Source organism: Poecilia reticulata, linkage group LG15 (assembly GCF_000633615.1).
Source record: "Poecilia reticulata strain Guanapo linkage group LG15, Guppy_female_1.0+MT, whole genome shotgun sequence".
In the NCBI taxonomy this organism is placed as follows: domain Eukaryota; kingdom Metazoa; phylum Chordata; class Actinopteri; order Cyprinodontiformes; family Poeciliidae; genus Poecilia; species Poecilia reticulata.
In genome coordinates this window covers 20974055-20996906 of record NC_024345.1, presented here as the reverse complement: position 1 = coordinate 20996906, position 22852 = coordinate 20974055, and the positions used below count along the sequence as shown (strand labels likewise).

General features: G+C 44.8%; 1 protein-coding gene across 3 annotated transcripts in view; it reads right to left on the bottom strand.

Annotated features, from left to right (window-relative positions):
• Positions 1–6154: 6154 nt before the first annotated feature.
• arfgef3 (ARFGEF family member 3) overlaps positions 6155–22852 on the bottom strand; it is a 35847-nt gene continuing 19149 nt past the window's right edge. For 2 of the 3 annotated variants that reach the window (XM_008430113.1, XM_008430115.2), the window contains exons 20-42: positions 21424–21534; positions 20186–20336; positions 19788–20111; positions 18101–18234; positions 17441–17586; positions 16765–16944; positions 16529–16670; positions 16313–16435; positions 15993–16096; positions 15769–15913; positions 15567–15695; positions 15010–15186; positions 14798–14912; positions 14381–14483; positions 11727–11858; positions 11450–11580; positions 11232–11240; positions 10386–10604; positions 10144–10315; positions 9416–9517; positions 8777–9165; positions 8005–8491; positions 6155–7394 (exon numbers count right to left, since the gene is read on the bottom strand). In XM_008430113.1, the coding sequence (XP_008428335.1) occupies positions 7203–7394; positions 8005–8491; positions 8777–9165; positions 9416–9517; positions 10144–10315; positions 10386–10604; positions 11232–11240; positions 11450–11580; positions 11727–11858; positions 14381–14483; positions 14798–14912; positions 15010–15186; positions 15567–15695; positions 15769–15913; positions 15993–16096; positions 16313–16435; positions 16529–16670; positions 16765–16944; positions 17441–17586; positions 18101–18234; positions 19788–20111; positions 20186–20336; positions 21424–21534 (3917 nt within the window). In that variant the 3' untranslated portion in view covers positions 6155–7202. The remainder of the gene's footprint in view (positions 7395–8004; positions 8492–8776; positions 9166–9415; positions 9518–10143; positions 10316–10385; positions 10605–11231; positions 11241–11449; positions 11581–11726; positions 11859–14380; positions 14484–14797; positions 14913–15009; positions 15187–15566; positions 15696–15768; positions 15914–15992; positions 16097–16312; positions 16436–16528; positions 16671–16764; positions 16945–17440; positions 17587–18100; positions 18235–19787; positions 20112–20185; positions 20337–21423; positions 21535–22852) is intronic. The other variant, XM_008430114.1, reaches the window with a different exon arrangement.

The window sequence follows — 22852 nt, the reverse complement described above, 5'->3', positions numbered from 1 at the left end:
ATTTACATTTTTACAAACCTTAATGCAAAATAAGCAGGGATTTTTCTGCTGGTGTTTTTGAAAGAGGGATGTTTCAGTGAATTAACCTGTAAATTTCTCCTGGGTTCAGGGCGGCTTCACAGGGAGGAAGTTCTAGTTCAGAGTTCTGCGTTTGTGTGATTTTAAATAGTCATCTAAAGGGAAACCATGGCAGCGTCCCATTCAACAGCAAATGGATCGATGGCGTGTTCTGAATCCTCTTCTTCCACCATGTGACCTTTCTGGCTCACCGAGAGGCAGAGAGAAGAAATAATTTGGATAATGAATGTCTTTTATTGTTGAATTTTGTCCTTTATTGTCCTCTTTCTTGTTTCCCATTTATTCAGTCATTTTTTCTCCCTTCAGGACTTCTTCATCATTCATTCCCATCCCTTCTTTCTCAGTCTCTCCTGTCTCTGGTCCAGGACTGGATGGCAGCAGCTCCACGTCCTTGGAGCTGCTCGTGCTGGCCGCCCTGGCGATCCTGGTGAGTGTCTGCTCGTATGGTGAGGGCAGGTAGACCATGAGGAACACCCCGTCTGACACGTCCTGTTCAGAGCTGCTGCTGGGAAACTGGCCCCTGCTGCGGCGCAGGGAGGACAGCAGCTCGCAGTTCCTCTCCGGGTCCTGCAGGTCTTCCAGGGCGATCACGTTGGCCAAATCCAGCTTCCCATCCAGGTGGAAGCCCCGCCGGCGCCGACAGATCAGAAAGCCGAGAATGCTCACGAAAAGGACGAGGAAGGAAGCCGTTCCTATGGCGATGTAGGTGATGGATCTGGTGCTGATGATGGCCTCACCTGAACCTTGACCCTAAGAGCCAGACACAGTTAGGACCAGAAAATAATCACATCATACACACACAAAGATACACACATGTCCATCCATACATGCATTCATCTGTCTGATAAACAGAGAGACAACATCTGGCCACTAGAGGGCGCTGTAAGTCAAAGATTTACTTTGTCCTCTTTAAAGACGTTAATCTGCTCATGTAAACTGTGAGGATTACAGGAAGAACAGCTGTTCTTCTTTATCATTTCCTAATTGATTTAAATGTTGATGGTTGTTCTGGTTGGGAGAAAAAAAAACGGAAATCTTTGTCTTGATGTTGAGTAAAACTGTAAAACATGGTATGAATATTTGTCTAAATTATGCTTTGAAAAATGTTTCAATTATAAAATTATTTTTAGAAACTAAGAAAGAGATTTACTTTATTTAAGTTTTATTTAAATATATATTGTTTAGGATAAACTTTAGCCACCACAGATATTTATGTCCCGGTGTAATGTAGTCCAATAACCAGCCTGTTCAATTTAAAATAAGAAATGTTTTAAGTGTAAATGTAAGTATTTGTCTGCTCATTCTGCTGCCTCGATTTTCTGAAACCAGAACCAAACAGATAAAAAATGATCCTTCAGATGAGCAACATCCATAAGAAGTAACACAAACTGCTACAGGAAAGCAGCAAAAGTAAAAGGTTTCAGTCTTTGGATTTAAACTGGAGATTTTTTCTTTCCTAATTCAACCTGAAAAGCTCATCTGAAAATAAAAGCCTACATGCTTAGTTGTGGTTCATTAGGATTTTCCTGTGTAAAGCAGCAGAGCATCGACAGACTGCATGGACTCACCGCAGCCTGTCTGTCGGTGGACGGCAGCGGTGACGGGACAGTGGACCAGTCCAGAGAGTCCCGACCTGCAGGTCCAAACCTCATCCAGCTGCTCTCCAGCAGAGACCGCATGGTGGGCTGGAGGAGGATCCAAAGTCCTGCTGAAACCAGAGGCCACAGCGGCCGCAAGCAGACGGACAGTAAAGGTGGAGCAAAGAGACGCAGCGGAGAAGGTGTCTGCTCACAGCTGTGAGGGATTCACTGAGAGCAGCGGCGAAGTGATCAGGCTGAAATAAAAAGTGACGAGTGGGAGGAGAGAAATGAGGGCAGCAGACAGAGAGAGAGAATCCAGCAGAGGAACAGAGACGTCACTGGTTCTGATGGGCAGATTATCAGAACGACACCACAGCTGGACTCATGAATCAATTCACTGCAAACAGAAAATAAGTTTCATCCTGATCGATCAACGCAAATGATCCACTTTAATCAAAAATCTGATGTTTTGAATAGCAGAAAGTTCAGAATGAATCCAGTCCAGTAAAAGAAAAGCTCCCAGGAGAGACTGAGGCAGATCAGAGTCAAAACCCTTTTAATCTGGATGTTTTAGGATCTTTGTTAAAAGCAACAACAGTTTGTTCAAATTTCTTGAGCTGAAACTTGATGGTTCTGATTCTGCTGGAGGTTTCTTCCTGTTAAAGGGGAATCTTTCCTCTCCGCTGTCGCTACATGCATGCTTGAAATGAGGAACTGCTGCAAAGGCAAGGACACAACGCAGGTCAGTCTACTCTCACTATGTCCAGGAGTGAATGCTGCAAATCACTGACTCAGTCAATCTGCTGGGCTTCCTTAGGTCAGGGCCAGATGTGTCTCTTGTCCTACACACTTGACCTAAATCACAAAACTCTCTCACTAGCATGCAGTCAGTCCTGCAGAGCTCTGCTGATGAGCCAATATTGGACTCCAGTGTGATGACACAGAGACGTCTAAAGGTTTGAGACCAATGCCTCACATAGAAAACTTGTTAAACCACTTTTAGTAATGAACTGAACTTGATGGACTGTTTGATAACTTTTTTCTGTAAAGTGCCTTGAGATGCTGTGTGTTAATGGTGATAATCTTTAGCTTTCAGCTCCATCCATGTTCTCTGTCCTGAGTTCCAGTGATCATGAATTAGATCCTTTCAGCAGAGCTGAACCTCCCTAAAACGGTGGTTGGACTGCGTTGGAGATGAGGTGAGCGACTTCTGGAGACTCCTGGTCTCTTCAGATACAAAGGAAAGGAGACCCCAGAGCCGAGAAGGACTCCGTTGAGGAGCAGCGTTTGGAATCATCCAGGAGGAGATGGGACGTCGCTGGAGGAAGAAATGATGTGAGCTGATCCCAAAAGGAGGGACGGATGTGAGTTCCTGAAGAGTTATTCAGGACATCATTCACATAAGACACTGAGGGGAGTTTAAAGAGTCTTGTTGAAATACTGGAATTAAAAATTTGGTGTCACATTGTAATTATTATTCCTATATTTCAACATACAGAAGAAGACAAAAAAAATCTCTAACTACCTTCTGCACCTCATAACACTTTATTCCTTCACTTTCTTTCTTTATTGGATGAGATTAAAAGATGACAAACATGGTGCAGATTAGAAAGACTCAAAATACCAGTTTGGTTGGTGCAGCATGTTTCTGACCCCTCAGTACCAGAACCGTCCACTTCAGAAACTGTGCCACATGTCTGGGTCACATAAATACTTTCTCTGGCCGAGTCAAACACCAGGTCAGCCGCGTCAAAGCTGCTTTCACTGCTCCACTCCTCGAGTACCAGACACACAGCTTTCCTTCTGTAATCAGAACCGTCATCTGTCAACCACACAGCCAGTCATGAATCAGTCTGAACACACTAACATCTGATCTCCACTCAGTGACAACAGACGAGGTCAGACGAGGTTTTTTTAGCTTCCTACTAATCTGTCACTGAAGTCACCAAACTATTGATGATTTCTCTGTTTATTACAGGAGGAGTTAAGATGAGGGTTTTCAAGCAAAATAGAAAAGCAAAATGCTAATAATTTAGCAAATAAAATTGACAGATGATGTTTGGACAGAAGATCTTTAATCACAAGGTCTGAAACTTCCAGCCAAAACTTTGGGTTAAATGTGTGAAATCCAGACAGAAGGAACAAAAACTGGGAATATCGGAAGAGCACAAACAAATAAAAATCAGGATGAAGCAGGAGGAGGAAAATCAGTTTGTGTTGAATGTTTGCATGACAGACACATTAGTCAACAGCTTTTTTTTAGTCATGGACTTAACACCAACTAAATCCTTTCTGTTCACTGCTGATCACACTGATGGCTGACAACATCTGTCCACTTGCTGCTGGCCCTGAAACAGCTGGAACTAGGACAGGTCAGGGTCACTGGGAGGGGACAGAATGAGACGGAGAGACAAAAAACACCCTCATTGTTCAGCCTGTAATCACTGCTTCACAGAGACAGACTGGTGGCTTTTTCATCCTTACAGGTCAGTCAGATGGTTTCATAGCTTCTGGTGACACAAAATTATTTTTGCATCACCAACTCTCCACATTTTATGCAATCAAACACTTTGTGATCACTTTCATTCAGATGCAAAACAAAACATTTATAAGTCCATCCATCCATCCATCTTATCCGGGGTCGGGTCTCGGGGGCAGCAGCTTCAGAAGGGAGGCCCAGACTTCCCTCTCCAGCCTCTTCCAGTTCCTCCAGGAATCCCAAGGCGTTCCCAGGCCATAGAGAGACATTGTCCCTCCAGCGTGTCCTGGGTCTCCCCTCCTCCCGGTGGGACCTGAACTCCTCACCAGGGAGGCGTCCAGGAGGCATCCTGACCAGATGCCCGAGTCTCAACTGGCTCCTCTCGACGTGGAGGAGCAGCGGCTCTACTCTGAGTCCCTCCAGGATGACCGAGCTTCTCTCTCTAAGGGAGAGCCCAGCCACCCTGCGGAGGAGGAAACCCATTTCGGCCGCTTATATCCGTGATCTCGTTCTTTCGGTCATGACCCAAAGCTCATGTCCATAGATGAGGGTGGGAACGTAGATCGACCGGTAAATCGAGAGCTTCTTTTTGGCTCAGCTCTCTCTTCACCACGACGGACCGGTACAGCGCCCGCTTCACGGCAGACGCTGCCCCAATCCGCCTGTCGATCTCCCTTCTTCCCTCATTCGTGAACAAGATCCCCAGATACTTAAACTCCTCCACTTTAAGTATAACTTTTATAAGTCTCTAATTTATTAATATCAGCTAACCATTAGGTTTTATATGACCAGACACCATGTTACCTGTAAGGTGTCTGAAATGTTCTTCATCCTGCAGTTATTTCTCCAAACACCTGATTTGATTTTAGTTGTAAAACATCAGAAGGAGTCAAAGAGTCTCGGTGTCTGTCAGACTCAACAAGGCGTCTAAATGCTAACTGGACTTTTACTGGGTAAGATGAAAATCCTCTGGAGATGTCATTATTGTAAGACAGCCACACGTTGTTTTCTACATTCAAAACCAGTTTTAGTTTCTGAAATAAAAGGAATTCAAATTAGAGACCGATTCTGGATTGTCCAGTAAAAACTGATTCGACACCAACCGGTTGGGTTTGAGTCGTTTCATCAGTCAGAGAAAACTGGAACGAATGGAGTGAATGAAGCAGTAATGAAGAATGAGAAAGTACTTAGTAGAAATGAATGAGTGAGTAAATCTCCTTAGGAGAATCAGAAACCAACTGGCCTTCCTGTCCTCAATATGGTCCAAGTGAGAGCCGCTCACATCAGTGCCACACGCCTCGGTCATAATCCATCCTAAAGTGGACTTTGGTGTTAATGGAGGTCAGAGCAGCTCCAGCTTAGAGTGGTTTTCTCTGTAGACTCATCTAGTGAAACTATTCTGTGCGGCTTGTAGAAACACTTGTATCCAAATCAAAAAAGGAGGTCAGAGCGTGTTGTGTGGAGAGCAGACGGTGAAAGGATGAGCCGATTGTCTCAACCGTCTCTGGAACAACAGCTCTGCTGAGATCTGCTCACCCTGGATCCAAACCGGCCGCCTCGACGTTGAGGGCAAATTTACCAAACCTAAAGATTCACACACCATTTATTGGCATGTCGACTGATTCTCGTTTGTTTGAGCTCCTTTACTGGTGTGATCATTTTGATAAAACATCAGTTGGACCCAATGATAAGAACATCACAGGACCTGGAGAGCTGCCAGCCAGCCAGCCAGAGGCCGTTGCTGTCATGTGGTGTGAACCACTGAGTTCACAACTTTCTAACTCTTATGATCCAACATCAACAGATGTCACCATGACAACACACTAAGACCTTCCTATCGATGAAAACGGTCTGATCTTTACTGGGATAGAGCCGTCTTAATATCTCTGCAGATCCCACACATCCTGGACACAAACTATTTAGACTTTCAACTTTAGATTCACGCTACAGAGCATTATTTTCAGTTATCATCCATGCTTTGGCCCCACATTTTACTCCTTTATAAAGAAGACAAGAGTCAGCAGAATCTGGTTGTATTTTAAATGAAGACATTCAATCAGGAACAGAAGATGTTGAACACGTTTCAGGAGATTTTAACCTGCAGCTTTCTGTTTCAGCCGCAGACGGATCAGGAACAAACAGTGACAGCAGTAACACCATAACCAGCTCCACGTTTCTCACATGTCAAATTTCAAACTAAATGATCTTCACAGTGAGAGAAGAAGCATAAAAACATCACAGATTTAAAGAAGAGGCCATAAATCCATATTCTGCATGTTGTATTTGGTTTAAATAAATACCTCAGTGTTAAAAGTTTAACAGGAGTGACATTCAGCGATACAGAGACAGACACAAAGAGCTGAAGCTAGAAAAGAGACGACCAAACAGTCGGATTAAATCCGCAGTAAGTCGCCTGTTTGATTCTGAAATGAAAAGTTTGTGGTCCAGAGACTGAAGCTGGACTCACAGATCCTTCAAACGTCCTGCTAACCGACTAAAAACAGAAATGATGATAAGCAACAGGTTATTAAATCCTCCCCCAAAGGCACCCTGTGGATTTTTTTTTATTTTATAATTTTTGTTTTAAAGCAAATAAGCCGTTTTCTCTGCTCCAGCAGCAGCAACATGAATGCACATGCACAAGGGCAACAAAATGCACATTTCTGTTGACTGCAGAAACTTTGAGAAATCTACAAAATACGTAGTAAAAGGTGGGAAAAGTCTCAGAGGAATGCTGCGATGCACAAGGAAGCATCACAAAGTGACAATAAATATGGAGGCGGAGCAGCAACACAACATCAAGATGACTAGAAACAGGAAACAGAAGAGCTCTGAATATTATCAAGTAAATAAAAGCCATTCAGAAAATCAGACTTTAACAAGGAACCAGAGCAAAAATGGCACGTTTATATTTAAATGCTCTCCATCGTACAAACAATTACAAACTTTCTTCATTTAATCAGCAGTTCCTCCGTCCAGCTGACCGAGTCTTCTCTCTGTGAAAGGGTCGTTTCTTTCCCTGAGTGTGTCCTTCACTCAGCCACACCCCGTCGACCCCTGTGATGTCACATGGTGATGTCATACAGTCTGCCGACCCGGCCGAGCCACTCGCGCAGCGCCTGCCGGACCCGCGCGTCGGTGACGTGGCAGGAGAGCTGGCTGAGGCACGGGTAGAGCGCCGGCTGGAGCGCCAGGAAGCTGGAGTCCGACAGGAGGAGCACCTGGTTCAGGAGAGTCAGAACCATGTTGGTCCACGCCTGCAGAGAGAGACGGGTCAAAGGTCAGAACTGGGGCATCAACTTGTTGCAACACGTTTCATCTCCGGCTGCTGTGGTTCTCTTCCTCTCTGCTCTGAGTCAAACCAACCTGTTCCCCTCCTGGCCTGTGGGGGCGCTGCACCAAGAACCACTGAAGGAAACGACATGGAAACTTTTAAAAAGACACTGAAAATAACTTTTTTTTGGCTCTAGTGGCCTTTATTTGATAGTTAATTGACAAGAACGTGGGTAATGAGAGAAGGGGGAAGACATGCAGCAAAGGTCACCAGGCCGGGAATCGGACCTGCTCCCATGTATGGAGGACTAAGGCCTCCATACATGGGTTGTGCTGAACCCCTGCACCACCACAGCACAACCCAACACCGAGCATAACTTCCTTCTTCAGAAATTGTAAACAAAATTGGAGTGGCGTCAGATTTTAGATGTTGGAGGATTTCACTGTTGGTAAAAACTACGAGCCGTCAGTGACACATAAACTCTGTTGGAGATCCGACAGGTGAAAGAAACCCTTCAGTTTCAGTTTTAAAGAAAAATAATGAGAGTGAATCAGTTTGTTTCTTAGCTGTAACATCGGTCTCTCCTCCCTCACCTGTATCTGGGCCTCGGAGTCCCTCAGGGAGATGCTGTGTGAGCTGATGGTGGATCCTGACCGAGGCCTCTTCTCCTGCCTCAGCACTTCGGGCCCCGCGCTGACCGAGTGCCTGAGCGGGGGCCCCTGCTGGTCCACCAGCTGCTGGGGCCTCTGCAGCTCCACGGGGCTCCTCCTGTCTCCTCCCACCGCTCCGCCCGGCGCCGCCCGGCCCTGCTCCTTCATGAACAGGTTGATGTGGCTCTGCTGCACTGGCTGCTGCTGCTGCTGCTGCACCGGCTGCTTCCTGCGTTTGTACTCCATCATCAGCTTGTTGATGGTTTTGTCCGTAGCGATGGTGTACAGTTTGTTACCGGCGCTTTCCCACCATTCCTTCTTCCGTCCGGGCGCGGCGCTGCTGGGAACTCCTCCTACCGAGCTCCCTGTGATGCCGGAGTCTCTCTTTTCTGCTCCGGCCTGGAAGTGGTGCGGCAGACTGCCTGCGAAGCTGGAAGAAATAGAAATAACCGAGAAGATGAATCAAAGACATTTAGTTAGAATGTAGATTTTATAAAAAATGTCACTTTGTCGTGACAGTTTGTTATGAGAAAGATAATCTGTGAAAAAAGTCAAACTCCTCTGCAGAAATGTTTATAGATTTTGTCTCATGCAATGCAACATAGTGACAGTTTTAACAAAAATGTAGAAAATAGATTTTTCATATAAGTGACATCCTGCAGCTGTAAGTTTCAATATCTTCATCATTAAGGCAGTAACAGGACAGATGTCAGACCTGAACCTGGGGCTGGGTGTTGGTGTTTCTGCAGGTGAAGCTGCACTCAGATCTACTCCCTGACCCCTGATGCCTCCATCCTCTGACGGCGTCCCCCTGGCGGAAAAGCCGCCGGCCGACGTCGGAGTGAAAGTCTCTGAATGGAAGAGAGGCAGGAAGAAAACGTGATCTCCTCCCGACCCCCCGCCTCCTCTCAGCAGCGGCGTCTCCTCCAGCATGCTCTCCTGGTCCTGGTGCATCTGGACGTAGCTGTTGCACAGATCCATGCACACTTTGTAGAGACGCTTGACCAGCCAGGCCCAGTCGGCGCCCCCTAGAGGCTGGACGCTGAGCGACGGGGCAGGAGCCTGCCACTGATGGCGCTTCTCACGGCCGCGAGGCGGGCTCACCTGCCGGAGGAAACCGAGTCAGTGACCCGACTCACAGCAAGCGACTGAAACCTGAGGTCTAAACGACTGAATGAACAAAGAAAAATGATTTTCTTTCTGTTTTAGGTCAGTTAGGATTATATTAATTTGTTCGGAAAAGATTTTTCTTCTGAGAATATAAAATATGAGATGGACAAATTCAGCAACACTTTAAGCTTCATAATCAAATGAAACACAAACAGCTCCACCAATCAGACTCCGTTTTGATCACCTGCGCTGTTTCTTCAAAGATATCTTCATCCTCTGAGGAGGCGGAGCCAGGGTGGGAGGAGTCAGAGCTGCCTTCCTCTTCCTCGTACAGGATCCTCTTCACCTGAACAGAAACGTTTCATTAGGAGAAAATTATGGTTTTTTCTTATTACAAAATACTTATTAGTAAATGTTTCAGGTGGAAACTGATGGTCATCAATGTGTGACTTGCAGACACTAAACTATTCAGATTATTACACTTAATAAATGACATCAATTCATATAATCCAAACATATCAAAGACCTGATCTGAATGTCTTTCATTACCAGACAATAAGGCAGGAACAAAAATCTGTCATATTAATATCTATAAATAGCTCTATGTTGATTATGTTGGGAAGAATCAGTTCTCTGAACTCCTCCAACACATACTGAATATTATACTCTTGTTCATTTCATCACCGTCTTTTATAGAAAGAAAAGGTAATTAGTCATTAATTCAAATCTAAAGATGCTTGAATCAGGCTGAACATAACTTTGGTTTCATATTTTGATGCATTCAGAAACAGTTTTGGATCAAAGCTGATCTGGGAGAATCAAAAAGGTTTAAATCTTGAATTTAAACTCAGATCAGGTTTTGCTGCTAAACATCAGAATAAAAATATGATGTGACCTGCTGTCAATTTCAAAATGTGGTCATTCAGCAGGGATTACTGCGACTCTGAGGTCATTCTGCTGATTGGCTCCCACCTGCTGGGCCGTCATGCTCTCAGCCTGGCTCAGCGTGGCGCACAGCAGCGCCTGGAAGTACAGGTTGAAGCTCATCGCCGACTGACGGTACAGGTTGGCTGCTCCACAAACACCCGACACCTTCATCAGCAGGTACTTCAGACCCGGCCGGGTGTCAAAGTCCCGAGCCGTCCTGCAGAGACGACACCGGTCAGAACCGGTCTGCACCAGTACAACCAGTTTACGTCAAACTCAGCAGCAACCTGTAAGAGTCCAGCAGCAGGTCCAGGATGATGGCTAAATTTGTCATGGAGATGTAGCGCAGGAAGCCGGCGGTGGGCTTGCTGGGGTCAGAGGTCACAGGGGTCACCCTCTCGTTGCCGTCAGGCTGCTTGACGAACTCCTCCAGCAGGATGTCGTAGAGGTTCTGGAGCAGGACCTGATGGGACAGCAGGCTCACCACGATGGTCTGGAACGGGATCCTGCAGGGCGGAAAGAAAAATCACGTTTAGTCGGTTCTAACAAAGAAACTAAAATCTTTGTCTCAACTTTCTACAGAAATAGAAATATTAATTTTAATTTCTATTTCTGATCAGCTAAAACAGGATTTAGATGTAAAATAAAGAGAATCACATCCCACTGAATCACTCTGTTATTCATTACTAGAAACATAATGAATTAAGATTTGGAAACAAATGATGAACAGAGATCCACAACACTTTATCCTAATTATATTAAACATGTAGAAGATTTCAGAGAAGCAGCAGGTAATTTTTTATATAAGTTGTAAAAACAGTAGATGACAGCATGAGAATTGTTTTAGTTGAAAACAGTACATTATAGATTGATTTAAAACCTGGTGTGAACCCGGATCAGAGTTAAAGGTAGATTAATTCCAATCATCAGGTCAGAGAAGAGACTCGTTTAGTCATTCTGTGACAGTCAGGAACCTTTAATCTCTTACAATCTGTTCATTTCCTGCATGTTGTGCACACTGATGGCGAATGATGCAGTGTGATTATGAACACGCTCCAGATGATCGCTGCTGCATGTGAGCATCTGTCTAATAAACCCAACACAAAGTCAGTGATGTCAGAAAACTGCCTTACCCAATTTTCCTGCAGCAGAGCAGCAGAAAGAGAAAAGAGAGAGTTCATGAGACGGACATGGAGAGAAACACAGACCCTGGAGGAGACACTGATTTGGATTTAACAACAGAGAACCAGAAGCAGGGAGCCAGCTGGACAGAATGTCAGCGAGAACCAGCAGAGATTTGATTTGTGGTTAGAGAATGAAAACATGCATCAGTGAGAGTGACGGCGTCCACCTCTTCTGAGCATGCCCGTTGGACTGCTGGTCAGCCGGCAGCTCGATGATGAGCACACAGGACTGAGCATGCTCAAAGCCGTCCTTGTTGTTGGGCGTCTTCGGGGAGCACTGAGTGTCCAACATGAAGACCTGGGACAGAGAGGACACGACTCAGATCATTCTCTGCTCTACAGTCTTACATGCTACACTCATCTATTCAATCCATTTAACGGGAACAGCTTGTAAAACGTTAATGCTTCAGCTGTTTTAGTTTTAGAAGAGAAGCTGTAACCGACCTGCTGAGCCATAGCTTTGATCCTCCAGTACTCGGTCTCAGCTGACGGCGAGTGAGACGGAGCCGCCACCTTCACCTCACAGGCGTCTCCAGAGAAACTGTCAGAGCCGCTATGAAAACACGCCAGAAGGTTCTACAGCAAAGGACACAAACACAGCAATCCCTGTCAGAAATCTGCTGCTGTGTTGAGTTTTCTATAAGTTCTGCTGCCAAGATGAACTTCAGCTCCTCTCATCAAACCAGAGTCCATCCATGTGTGACAGGAAGCGAGGAAAGGAAACACAAACAGCCTGAACAAGACAGAGTAAAACTTCTTAAATGTAGAATTATAAACACAACAGAGTGCCGTCAGTTTTTAGTGCTTGGATGATTTATCTCTTCTTTTTGAAAAGACCTGAAGCCAAACTTCCTGTTGGCACTAGATACAGACATTTGTTTTGGTTGTATTTACCCAGAATGCCCTGCGCTGCAGTCAGCTTCCTGCTTGGCGTTCACATGTGAACCAAACTGTTTGTATTCAGACCAGAGTTCACTGTTCTGGTCCATTCAGAGTCAGATTAAACTTCACAGAATGAACCAGACTTCAGACAAATGCATTGGAGTCGGATTAAACCGGATTAAACTGGGCTGGTGTGAATGCACACTTAGACTGACTATTAACCTAAGAGCTTCACCTTTAATTTTAGCTACTTCAACATGACTGACCACAAAGTAAAATGTTCTAAATTAAATGGTTGGAGGATGTTTGTCCATCATTAACGGTTCCAGCAGAACAAACCCTGAGGTCCAGAATATCTCCATCCTTTCCTGATCAGCCACCAAACCCAGGCAGCTCCAGTAATACTCTCTGTGGGTTGTAGATAAATGTTGTTTACTCTGGATCAGGCGTGACCTGAATGTGCCACAAACAAAAGCAGCTTTTCCATAAAGCTTGTCAAAGGTCACATGATCAGATGTCTGAAGGATGAGCCACTTGTTTCAGATTTAAGCTGCGAGTGAAGCAGAGGACGAGTCAGTAACAGACCAACAGACCAATGAACACATTACAGATCAACTTCTAACTTCAGGTGTTTGTTTTGTAATTTTTCACTAATAAAAAGACACGGTAAAAATAAATGATGCTGAAGCGGGTTGGTTTCAGAGCCAATGACAATAACATGACAAAACACTGAGACCTAAAACACGACAATATGTCAACATAAGGAGCAGCAGCGATGCAGAGTGGAAAATAAAGACACATTAACCAGAAAAATACTTAAAATAAACCTTCTAACCCAGTTACTGTACTTACACACTTTACAGTCACAAACTTTTGTTGGGATTTTATGAGATGGACTTTCAAAGTGGAGAACAATTTTGAATTTTGAATCAAAATAACATTTTGCTTCTTTTTCATTTTCCTGTTGATTATTGTGAATCTAAAATTATTTGATCTGTTGAGACTCAGGAAAAACGTCAGTGACAGCAGGATCAATAGATGCCATCATCTCTCTTTCTGAAGCGCACACACACACACACACACACACACACACACACACACACACACACACACACACACACACACACTGGAGTTTTAATCGGTAAAGCTGCTTAGCTGCAGTCAGGCAGGAATATTCCAGTCAGATTCCCGTTGGAGGCCCCTCTGTGTCAACCGGAGCCAGGAATGAAGTGGATCAGCAGCAGGGGTTCGACTCACTGAGGATGTTCTCAGTAAACCCAGACGCACACAGCAGGTGCCGTCATCAACAAATTAACACAAAGTCCTCATAAAGCCGAGCCTGCTGGGTTTAATCAGATGAAACAGGCACCAGGCTCGGTACCGTCTGATGTTTGGTTCAGGTCAGATGAAGCCTTTCCAGCTTGGGGTCAATGGAAATCAAAGCACCTTTCAGTTCGGTTCAAAGCTGAGATAAAAACAAAGTTTCATTCTTACTGGCAGCAGTAAGATGTGAGAGAAAATGAAAAAACACCAGGTTGAAACACATGGAGGTCAATTAAATAAAAGAAACATAAATAATTCATTAATATTGATGTTGTAGGCATGAAATAAACCTAAAACATTTAGTAATGCATGCAGTAAGCAGCCTGTAGGGTCTGCAGGTTCTCCCTGTGATTCGTCTCTGGATTCTAACACCTTTCAAAAAGCAGCAGGACGGGACAGTCTGTCTGTATTCTGGACAGATAGACTGATACTTACGGTACCATCATTACCATCATATTCACAATAACATGATTTAAAGAATCATTAAGTCTCCGTCTTTTGTTCAGCCTGTCGAAGCTTTATTTTTACTTAAGGCTGAATGTTTTGGGTTCTGACTTTAATCCTTTAAAATGAAACAAAAAAATAAACAATGTTTCGGCACAGAAAGCAGCAGGACGAGAGACTGAGAGAGAGAGAGAGAGAGAGAGAGAGAGAGAGAGAGAGAGAGAGTTAAACTTCTGTTAGAAAGCCTAATGTGAGCATTACCAGCTAAAACATTTTGATCATTTCTGATATCTTGGGTCATTTAAATCTGTTCTTATGCAGTTCTGAGTTCATGCAGCCTTCTCATGTGTACCAGCTAATGGTGTGTGTGTGTGTGTGTGTGTGTGTGTGTGGGGGTGTGTGTGTGTGTGTGTGTGTGCGTGTGTGTGTGTGTGTGTGTGTGTGTGTACCTTCACAGGCTCTAACGTTGCAGAAAAAGCATCCTGCAGAGCGCAGCAGGCCAACCTCCACATCTCCTCTGTGAACACCGGACCCACAGTCACCAACACGTACCTGCACACACACACACACACACGCACGCACGCACGCACGCACGCACAAATCAAAGCAGTTAAGATTCAGGACAGAACATCATATCTTCATGGTTCCCATGATTCTCACTGGTTTTATATGTTATACAACCATCTTTGTTCTGGAGGACATTTTTCTTTAAAGTTGAATTATATTAATAAAAACAACTTCATATCATGTCTCTGAAGATATAAAAAAAATAATTAGTTTAATATTTCTGGAAAAATGTATACATATAATGAAATATTTTCTTGTGACTCCTGAAGCCAGTAGGAATCGATGGTCTGAGTGCCGACCTGATGCAGGAGCAGCCAACTCTGGAGATGGTCTCTGCAGGCTCAGACACGCAGGCCACCAGCAGCTTGAACAGATCCTTCAGCATCAGGTTGATCAGAGACTCGTAGCCGATGTCTGCAGAGAGAAACAACCAGCCGGACTGTAAACCCAACGGTCCAATCAGGGAGGAGAGCAGCAGGATGGAACGAGGCACCAGGCAACAGCAGCTCACCTGAGTGGATGAAGCTGTTGACGTGTTCCACCACCAGCTCACACGACAGGCCGATGGCGTGCTTGAAATTCGACGCCGCCACGTCCCAGTATGAGTGGTCGCCATGGCTACGCTGCAGCCACAGCGACATGACAGGAAGCAGCAGCTGGATGACGGCGAAGATGGCGAAGCCTGGACCTGCAGGTGATGTGGAGCAGTTAGGGAACCTGAGCAGCTGGTGGTTTGTTCACACAGGAAGGGGAAACCCTGAACAGTAAAGCATTTAAAACATATGGATTTTCATTTTTACTTATTCAGTCAGCTAACGCTACCTCACTGGATTCTTCTGGCACCATTTCTCATATTTACAATTCCTTTCTCCTTAATATCTGCTTCCTACTGAACACAAACGCTGCAATATCTGAGTCATCAATCTGTGCATCGTTGGCACAGAGCAGCTGATATTTCCAGGTTTTGTGAAAAAAAACAACAAACGCCTGTTTTTACTGCATGCTTATGAATATTTAATAATATTCCAGGTGTTTCCTGCAGACCAGGCTGCTGTGTTCCTGAGTCACCTGGAACGGCTGTGACCTCTCTGAGCAGCGTGAACAGCAGCTCCAGGGTGAGCGGCTGGTGCTCCCGGGGGCAGTTGGACACGGCGGCGGTCAGCTGCTCCAGCAGTAAGATCCACACCTGGATCAGACCTGCAGCGCAGAGGAAACCTCAGCTGGACCCCAAACAGGAAACGAACCGGGAGGAACAGGAAGTCTTCTTCACCTGTGTCGTCGTCGAACTCTTGCAGGACGCAGTCGACGCCGTCCTCGCTGCTGACGGAGCGCTCCTGAGACCGCATGGGCAGGTTGGCCAGCCGGGCGCCCAGGAACACCGGCTTGGACGGCATCTTGTAGATCTTAGCCAGCAGCTGGAACCCAACAGAACCTGGTGAGAGGCGATGAGCTGCTGCAGCAGGCGAGCTGCTGCTGCGACAGGTGAGGTCCTACCTGGGAACATTTGTGCAGGTAGTCGAGAGCCGGAACGCAGAGGACAGTGGAGCTCAACCCAGACACATGAACAGAGTCACCAATCTCCTTATAATCCACCTCTCCTGCTCACAAACACAGAAAACTGGAATTAGGAGCAAAAAGTGCTGCACAAATACAACAGTCACATCTAAAGGACAAAATGAAATGAAAGTTCTGAGAAATGTTAATCCCAGCTGCTCTGAATAAAGACATGAAACAGGCAAACGCCGGATTCTGATTCCAGGAGGAATAAATCCTGCAGGTCTGGAAATGTGAGCAGATTAAAAAGCCAGACCCACCCAGGCCTTTGACGAACTTCAGCAGACACATGATGTAGTCTGTGGCGGCGTTGGCGAACACCTGGATGTTGTCTGTGTTGATGAAAGCTTCGAACACGTCGAACACGGGAGCCTGGGTCTTCCCTGCATGGAGCGAGAGGCGGGAACAGGAGGAGATAATCTGAACTGTTAAGGTCTCCGTGACAACCAGCGTCGGTCACCAGTCTGCCAGTTTACCCATGGAGTATTCTCCCAGCAGGTAGTCTTTGGTCTCCGCCCTGCTGCTGTGGACGGTCCTCAGGGCGCTGAACAGCGGCCTCCACCCGGACAGGATCTGAGGGGAACACATCTCCACCAGCTCCCCGATGGACGTCACCACCTGGGGGAGACAGGCGGGTTGGAGCATGTGGCTGGAAGCTTCCCTGTGCTGCCGCCGACCGGACCGGACCGGACCGGACCGGACCGGACCTCACCTGGTCCTGGACGTCCTCGTCGCAGAGCTCCAGCTGCATGATGTGCTCAAACGGCCTGAACAGCGCCTCGTTGAAGTGGAAGTGAGGAAGCTCGGCCCAGGAGGTCAGAACCTCGGTCAGAACGTCGTGGATGAAGGAAACGGCCTTCTGGGAAACATGGCGCTCTTTGTGACAAGCAGCCTGGAAACGAAACACTTTTTATCCCCCAGAATGAAATGAATCATGAACCAATCAACCACAGAAACACAAAATCTTAGAAACTATTTCTGTAGTGCTAATATCTTAGTAGACTTGAAATAAGACAAAACTAATTTGTAAGTAACTTTTCAACAAGATATAAGAGATTATTTTAAGTCAACAATTCCTTAATATTGATGAAAACATTCTAGTTTCATTTACAGTTTATTTCACTCCTATGTGAAATAATGTCTTGTTATAAGTGAAATAAGTTTTTCAGAAAACTTAAGGAAGTATTGGCCTAAAACAAGCTCACATATCTTGCTGAAAAGTTTGTCTTATTCCAAGTGTTCTTAGATGTTTGCAGTAGAATCTTGACCAAAAATACTTGGTAAGATTTTAAGTTTTTGCAGTGAAATTAACCGACTGATTGAGGAGAAACTGGACAATCGGAGCAGAAACATTTCAGAAGACCCTCCTCCCTGCTGCAGTTCCCCACCTCCACCAGGTGGGGCGCCACCACGCTCCAGGCCCTCATCATGTGCAGCAGGGGCCGGTTCTTGTTCCTGACGATCCTCAGCATGGCCTCTCCGAGACGGAAGAGATGCAGAGCGCTGCGGCGCTCCGACGTCGACTTGGCGACTCCTGAACACAACCGGAGAAAATCATCAAGGTTTCCACGGCAACAAGACAGTCTGTGTTTGAAGACGATTATTTATTCTTTACATCGATCATTATCTGGGATATTGACATTACTTTTGGAAATGACAGTTAATCTCATCTTTGGTTTCATCTGTCCAAAGGAAATTCATGCGTTCATCAAACCTAATTCATGTTTCCATGTTTTCAAACTTTCTGTTCAGTTTTTTTCTGATTGTTGTGATTTGGCTCAGAGGTTTAAGTCATTTCTCTGACTTGGTTGAATCTGCAGGAACATTAAGACTATTTTATGTAATATTTTCCTCTTAGAAATAATCTGAAATGACCTTCGACCTTCCCTGACAGTAACAGCTTCGTCTCTAAGGTCATTGCTGGTGACTTTCTTCCCAGGCTCTCTGTCAACACATACGTTTACTCTCCATGTTTTCCTGCTGACTCCTCAGGCTGTGAGTATTTTCCCTGCAGTGACAGAAACGTGTGTGAACATCGTGTTTCCTACCCGGCATCACCAGAGAATAATCTCCGGTCTCTGCAGCCGAGTTGAAGAGCTGAGACTGAGACGCTTTCCTGAGCTGCTGCAGGAAGCCGACCAGACCCACCAGGTTCAGCTTCGTAGCCGCTTCCTCAAAGAGCCTGAAACACACACACACACACACACGCACACACACGCACACACACACACACACACACACACACACACACATTATCATCACAAGGACGATAGGACGATCTGAAGGTTCTCTTCACTGAATGTTTTCTAATCTCAGGGTTGAATGTTTGTGCAGGTTTGAGTTTACTGTTATTTTTCTTTTGTGCAATGGGTCAAATATATACATACACCAGTAAGCATAACTTGAATGCCTACAGCTGCACCTCTACCACAGGACTCTGGCTGATATCTCACAGCTCTTCATAGAAGAACTAATCAAGTTCTTTAAAATGAAACTCATGAAAGTCAAAGAGGCTCAAAAAGCAGATAAAAAAAGTTGATTCTGTCCTGAAACCTCTGGAGGTTTTGGTGTGAAAATGATTAGATAACCCTCATCATCCTCTTCATCAGACTCTCATACAACAAGACAGTGGCTTCAGTCAGAGGCTGCATAAAAACCACTGCCACACTGACCTCTACAGGAGATCCTTCTGCGTCTAACAACTAGTTGAAAAAACTTGTATAATAATTTTATTATTTTGAGATTAATAAAGTATTTTAGAACTGAAGTCAATAAACTGTGTTGATGTTGGAGCTTTAAAGCAACCATTTATAGAAACTAAATGAAAACTTTAACATAAATTACTTATTTATGAAAAATGGCTTCATTTGTTTTCTATTTAATGGCAGAAAGATGTTTATATATGAACATCTAACTTGTATTAAACATTTTAATATTTCAATCAGCAAATGAATCAATGAACTTTAGACCTGGAAACAAAGAAATACACATTTTTCCTTTGATGAACTGCAGCTTTTTTAGTCAAATAAAATATATTTTTAAATGTTTCGTTTGAAAGTGGAGCAAATTCAACATAACCAGATAATTAGTGACCACTGCATAAAGAGCTGCTAAACTGAGGAGTCACAGATGAAGATGCAGAGAAACAGACCAGCCTTTTGGTCTATTTACTATTGTTTGGTGAAACTTTCACATCAGAAATGTGTTCAGTCCATCTGCTGCTGCAGAGGATCAGAGAAAATTCTTTATTCCCTGCAAAAGCAGCTCGGATAAGTGCTTACATAAGAGATGATCCTTGGTCTGAGCAGAACACACACTCACAGAGGCAGCTTCACTGCGTGCGTGTGTGTGTGTGTGTGTGTGTGTGTGTGTGTGTGTGTGTGTGTGTGTGTGTGTGTGTGTGTTGCATGCTCGTGACTGGAGGACGTCAGCTGAAATCTTGACTCCATTTCTCAGAAAACTCCCTGTTACACAAACTGACCTCATTTTATGACTTTATCTGCATTATGATAACTTATACACATAAAAACTTTGACACAGAACCAAGCAGGATTCACTCTACTGCCGCCTGCTGGGTGTATTTCAGCACAGCACCTCCTGGTGGACGCCTGATGCGACACTTTGACCCTCATAAATACATGTATGCACCTATAAAACACACTAATGTGTTTAAACTGAACCCAGTAAAGCATCACATGGTTCAAACATCCCAGCCTCTGCAGAGCGAGGTCCCACCTGTCCGCCTGCGTGGACAGCGTGCAGACGGCCTTGGCGGCGCCGGTCCCCGTCATCAGGCTGCCGCCCCTCAGGTCCAGGCCCCGCCCCCCTCTGCTGCTCTCCTTCAGCAGCTCCTGGATGGACAGCGGCTGGATGACCGGCTGGCTCAGGCTCAGCTCGGCCGCCTCGGGGCTCGGCTCGCAGCTCAGCTCCAGACCCAGGTCCACGCCGGCAGCGCCCGCCGCCTGCTGGCTCTGCTGGGTGATGGTGGTCAGGGAGGACGGCTGCAGGGAGCCGTCGCTGAAGTGGCTGTGCTCCAGAGAGCTGATGTACTCCGTCACCCTGAGACAGAGCCGGACCGCAGTGAGTTTCTATGACTTTACGGCTGCAGCAGGGTGAGGCTCATGTGTCGGTACCTGAAGACGTGTGGCCAGCAGTCGTGGTTGTGGCTGCCCATCTCTAAGCCCACGTTCAGGATGGCGTCCATGCACAGCACATGAGCCGTGTGGAGGCGGACTCCCTGAGGACGGCCCATCTGCTCCAGCCGCTGCTCGACGCGCTGCTTCACTGCCAACAGCAACAAGACGGCAGAGATGAGCAAAGGGATGCAGGAGAAGAGCTGAGCTCAGCTCACGTCCAGGCAGGAAGGAAGGTTTTAAAACGGATTCAACATGAATCTGTTCTAGGAATCAGATCCCCAAAAACATTCCACCTTTAAAGCTTGTTAAAGTCTGTACAGTTACTTTTTATTTAATTAAATTTTTATATTATGTGGGGTTTTTTAATGTAATGACAGAAAAATACTTCAATCTACTGCAGATTGCAGCCATTTTTAGTCACACATTCCTGAACATGAACACTAACAGACCAAATGGCTGCTAAACTTCAAATGAATAAGTGAAGGAAAATAATTCTCACCCATTAAGTTTATTTTTAAAACTCATGATTGTGAAAAAACTGTAAACATTTGCTAAAAGGTTGAATCAAATCATTTTTCTGCTGTGAAACATGTTTTTCTCTTTTCTCCCCTCAAAACTGCATTTTAGTCTGTGGAAAAATCTATCAGTGATTCTTTCTGCAAATTTATGAAACATCCCATAATAGTGTTTATGCATATTTAAAATGTTTCTCTACCAGTTGGGGAGCATCTCAGCTATAACTGGTGGTTAAACATAACTCAGCTGTTTTCCATTTAGGCCTTCACAGACTGATCATATTCTTTATAAAAAGGACTAATTAATGTTCCACACTTTGCCATGTTTAACTGATTTTCTAGTAAATTAACTAATTAAATGAACATGATTCCCTCTACATGAGAGTTAAACTGAAAACTAGAACTGAGCTGCAGCCCTGCATGATTTATTCATTAAAATATTTGTCAAGTCAGTTGGAAAATGATGTTGAATATTTTTACAAATCATCAGCTGAAATTTCCAGCTGTTTTCCAAACTGGCCACTAGATGTCAGTAAAGATCCATTTCTTACCACAGATTAAGAACAGCGTCTCACTCTGATATTTATGCAATATGAGTTTATATTAAAGGCGTTTTATTTTCCTCTTTCTGTTTTCAAGCCGTGGATTTTTGTGCGAAGCTGCTTTAATAAAACGATCCGTGCACGTTTGGCCTCCAGGTGGCGCTGTCATACTCGGTACCTTGTGTGATGGCGTCTCCCATCTCTGCCACCTCCTTCTCCTCCTTCTCCTCCTGCACACAGGAGGCTGCAGCCATCTGGGCTAAAGCTGATGCACAGTTGGCAGCAACGCCTGAAAGAGGAAAACGGCCAACAAACACGATCAGCTTCAGTTCATGGTCAGATCAAAAGAGGAAGTTTGTTTTCTAAAATCATTTGTTCCACAGGTGCAGAACCAGGGATCAGAACTGAAACTGAGACCCGGCTGACGTTTGACATCATGTGTGATTCCTCAATGATAACTGACAGGTTCTGGTTATTACTCACCATTCTTGGTGAATGTAATGTGAAATATTCCAGGAAGAAACCAAATATATAAAAAAAATTAACCTGAGAAACAATTTTAACTGGTCCAGCAACACTAAGCTAACTTCAGAGGTTTTCTCCTGGGAAGGAAAACAACAATCTGTGTGAATATTAAACCCATTTAACAGCTGCCTCTCCCTGCTGTTAACATAAATCCATTCAATATGTTGGAAAATTGGTTTCAGAAGGAAAAGAAAACATCATTTAGTTTCCAACCTCCTGCTGAATAATTTGAGGTTTTAAAACAATTTATGAAGAAAAAATTAGTAAAATCTCTTCGATATTTCATGACCACAGCAAAACCTCTCTCTGAATCTTATAAAATAAATTTTATTTCCAACCTGAACACAATAATTTTGGGCTTTTAGTGAAACCTTTAAACTTTAGATGAGGATGATTCTCCAAACTGCAGGAACAGCGACATCACTTCCTGTTCAGATCAGCCTCCACCGGCAGAACGGAGCAGGTTTCTAATGCAACAACAAACTCACTCAGTCCTGACGGTGTTCCCCAGGGCTCCGTTTTCAGACCCATCCTCTTCATAGTGTCATTACCACAAAGTTGTATCTGTTGGTATTTCTGTGTTTTAATGTTCTGCAGAACAGGAAGCTGTTGTAAAACAGCAATTAAACTGAGACAGGCTCAATTTTTTTTTTATATTTTCCTGTTAAAAATAAATAAATTATATTCAGACAACAATAATCTTCCCCTGTTCCTTGTGATGAACCAGTTCCGGGTTTACTCCGACTCCTGGACCCTGGGATCCTCCACAGCTAAACTGGTATAAAAACTTGATGTTTAGATATTACTGCTGTTGTTTCTGACTCTAAATCAGCTGAAATCATTGCTCGACTTTTAAAGAATCCTTCGTTCTGCCTTCTGAAGTGTCTGACAGCGCTGGAGCAACAAAGTCCAGCTTGAGGAACCAAATAAAGACAAACAGTCTGAAACGCAGCTGCGGGCCCCGACACCCAGCAGCACATCAAGCCCTCCTTCACACTCATCAGAGCCTTCAGGACCAACGCTGTGCTCCTCGGTGACCTTGTGATATCCAGACATAAATCTCAGCCCGGCTACGTTTTCCT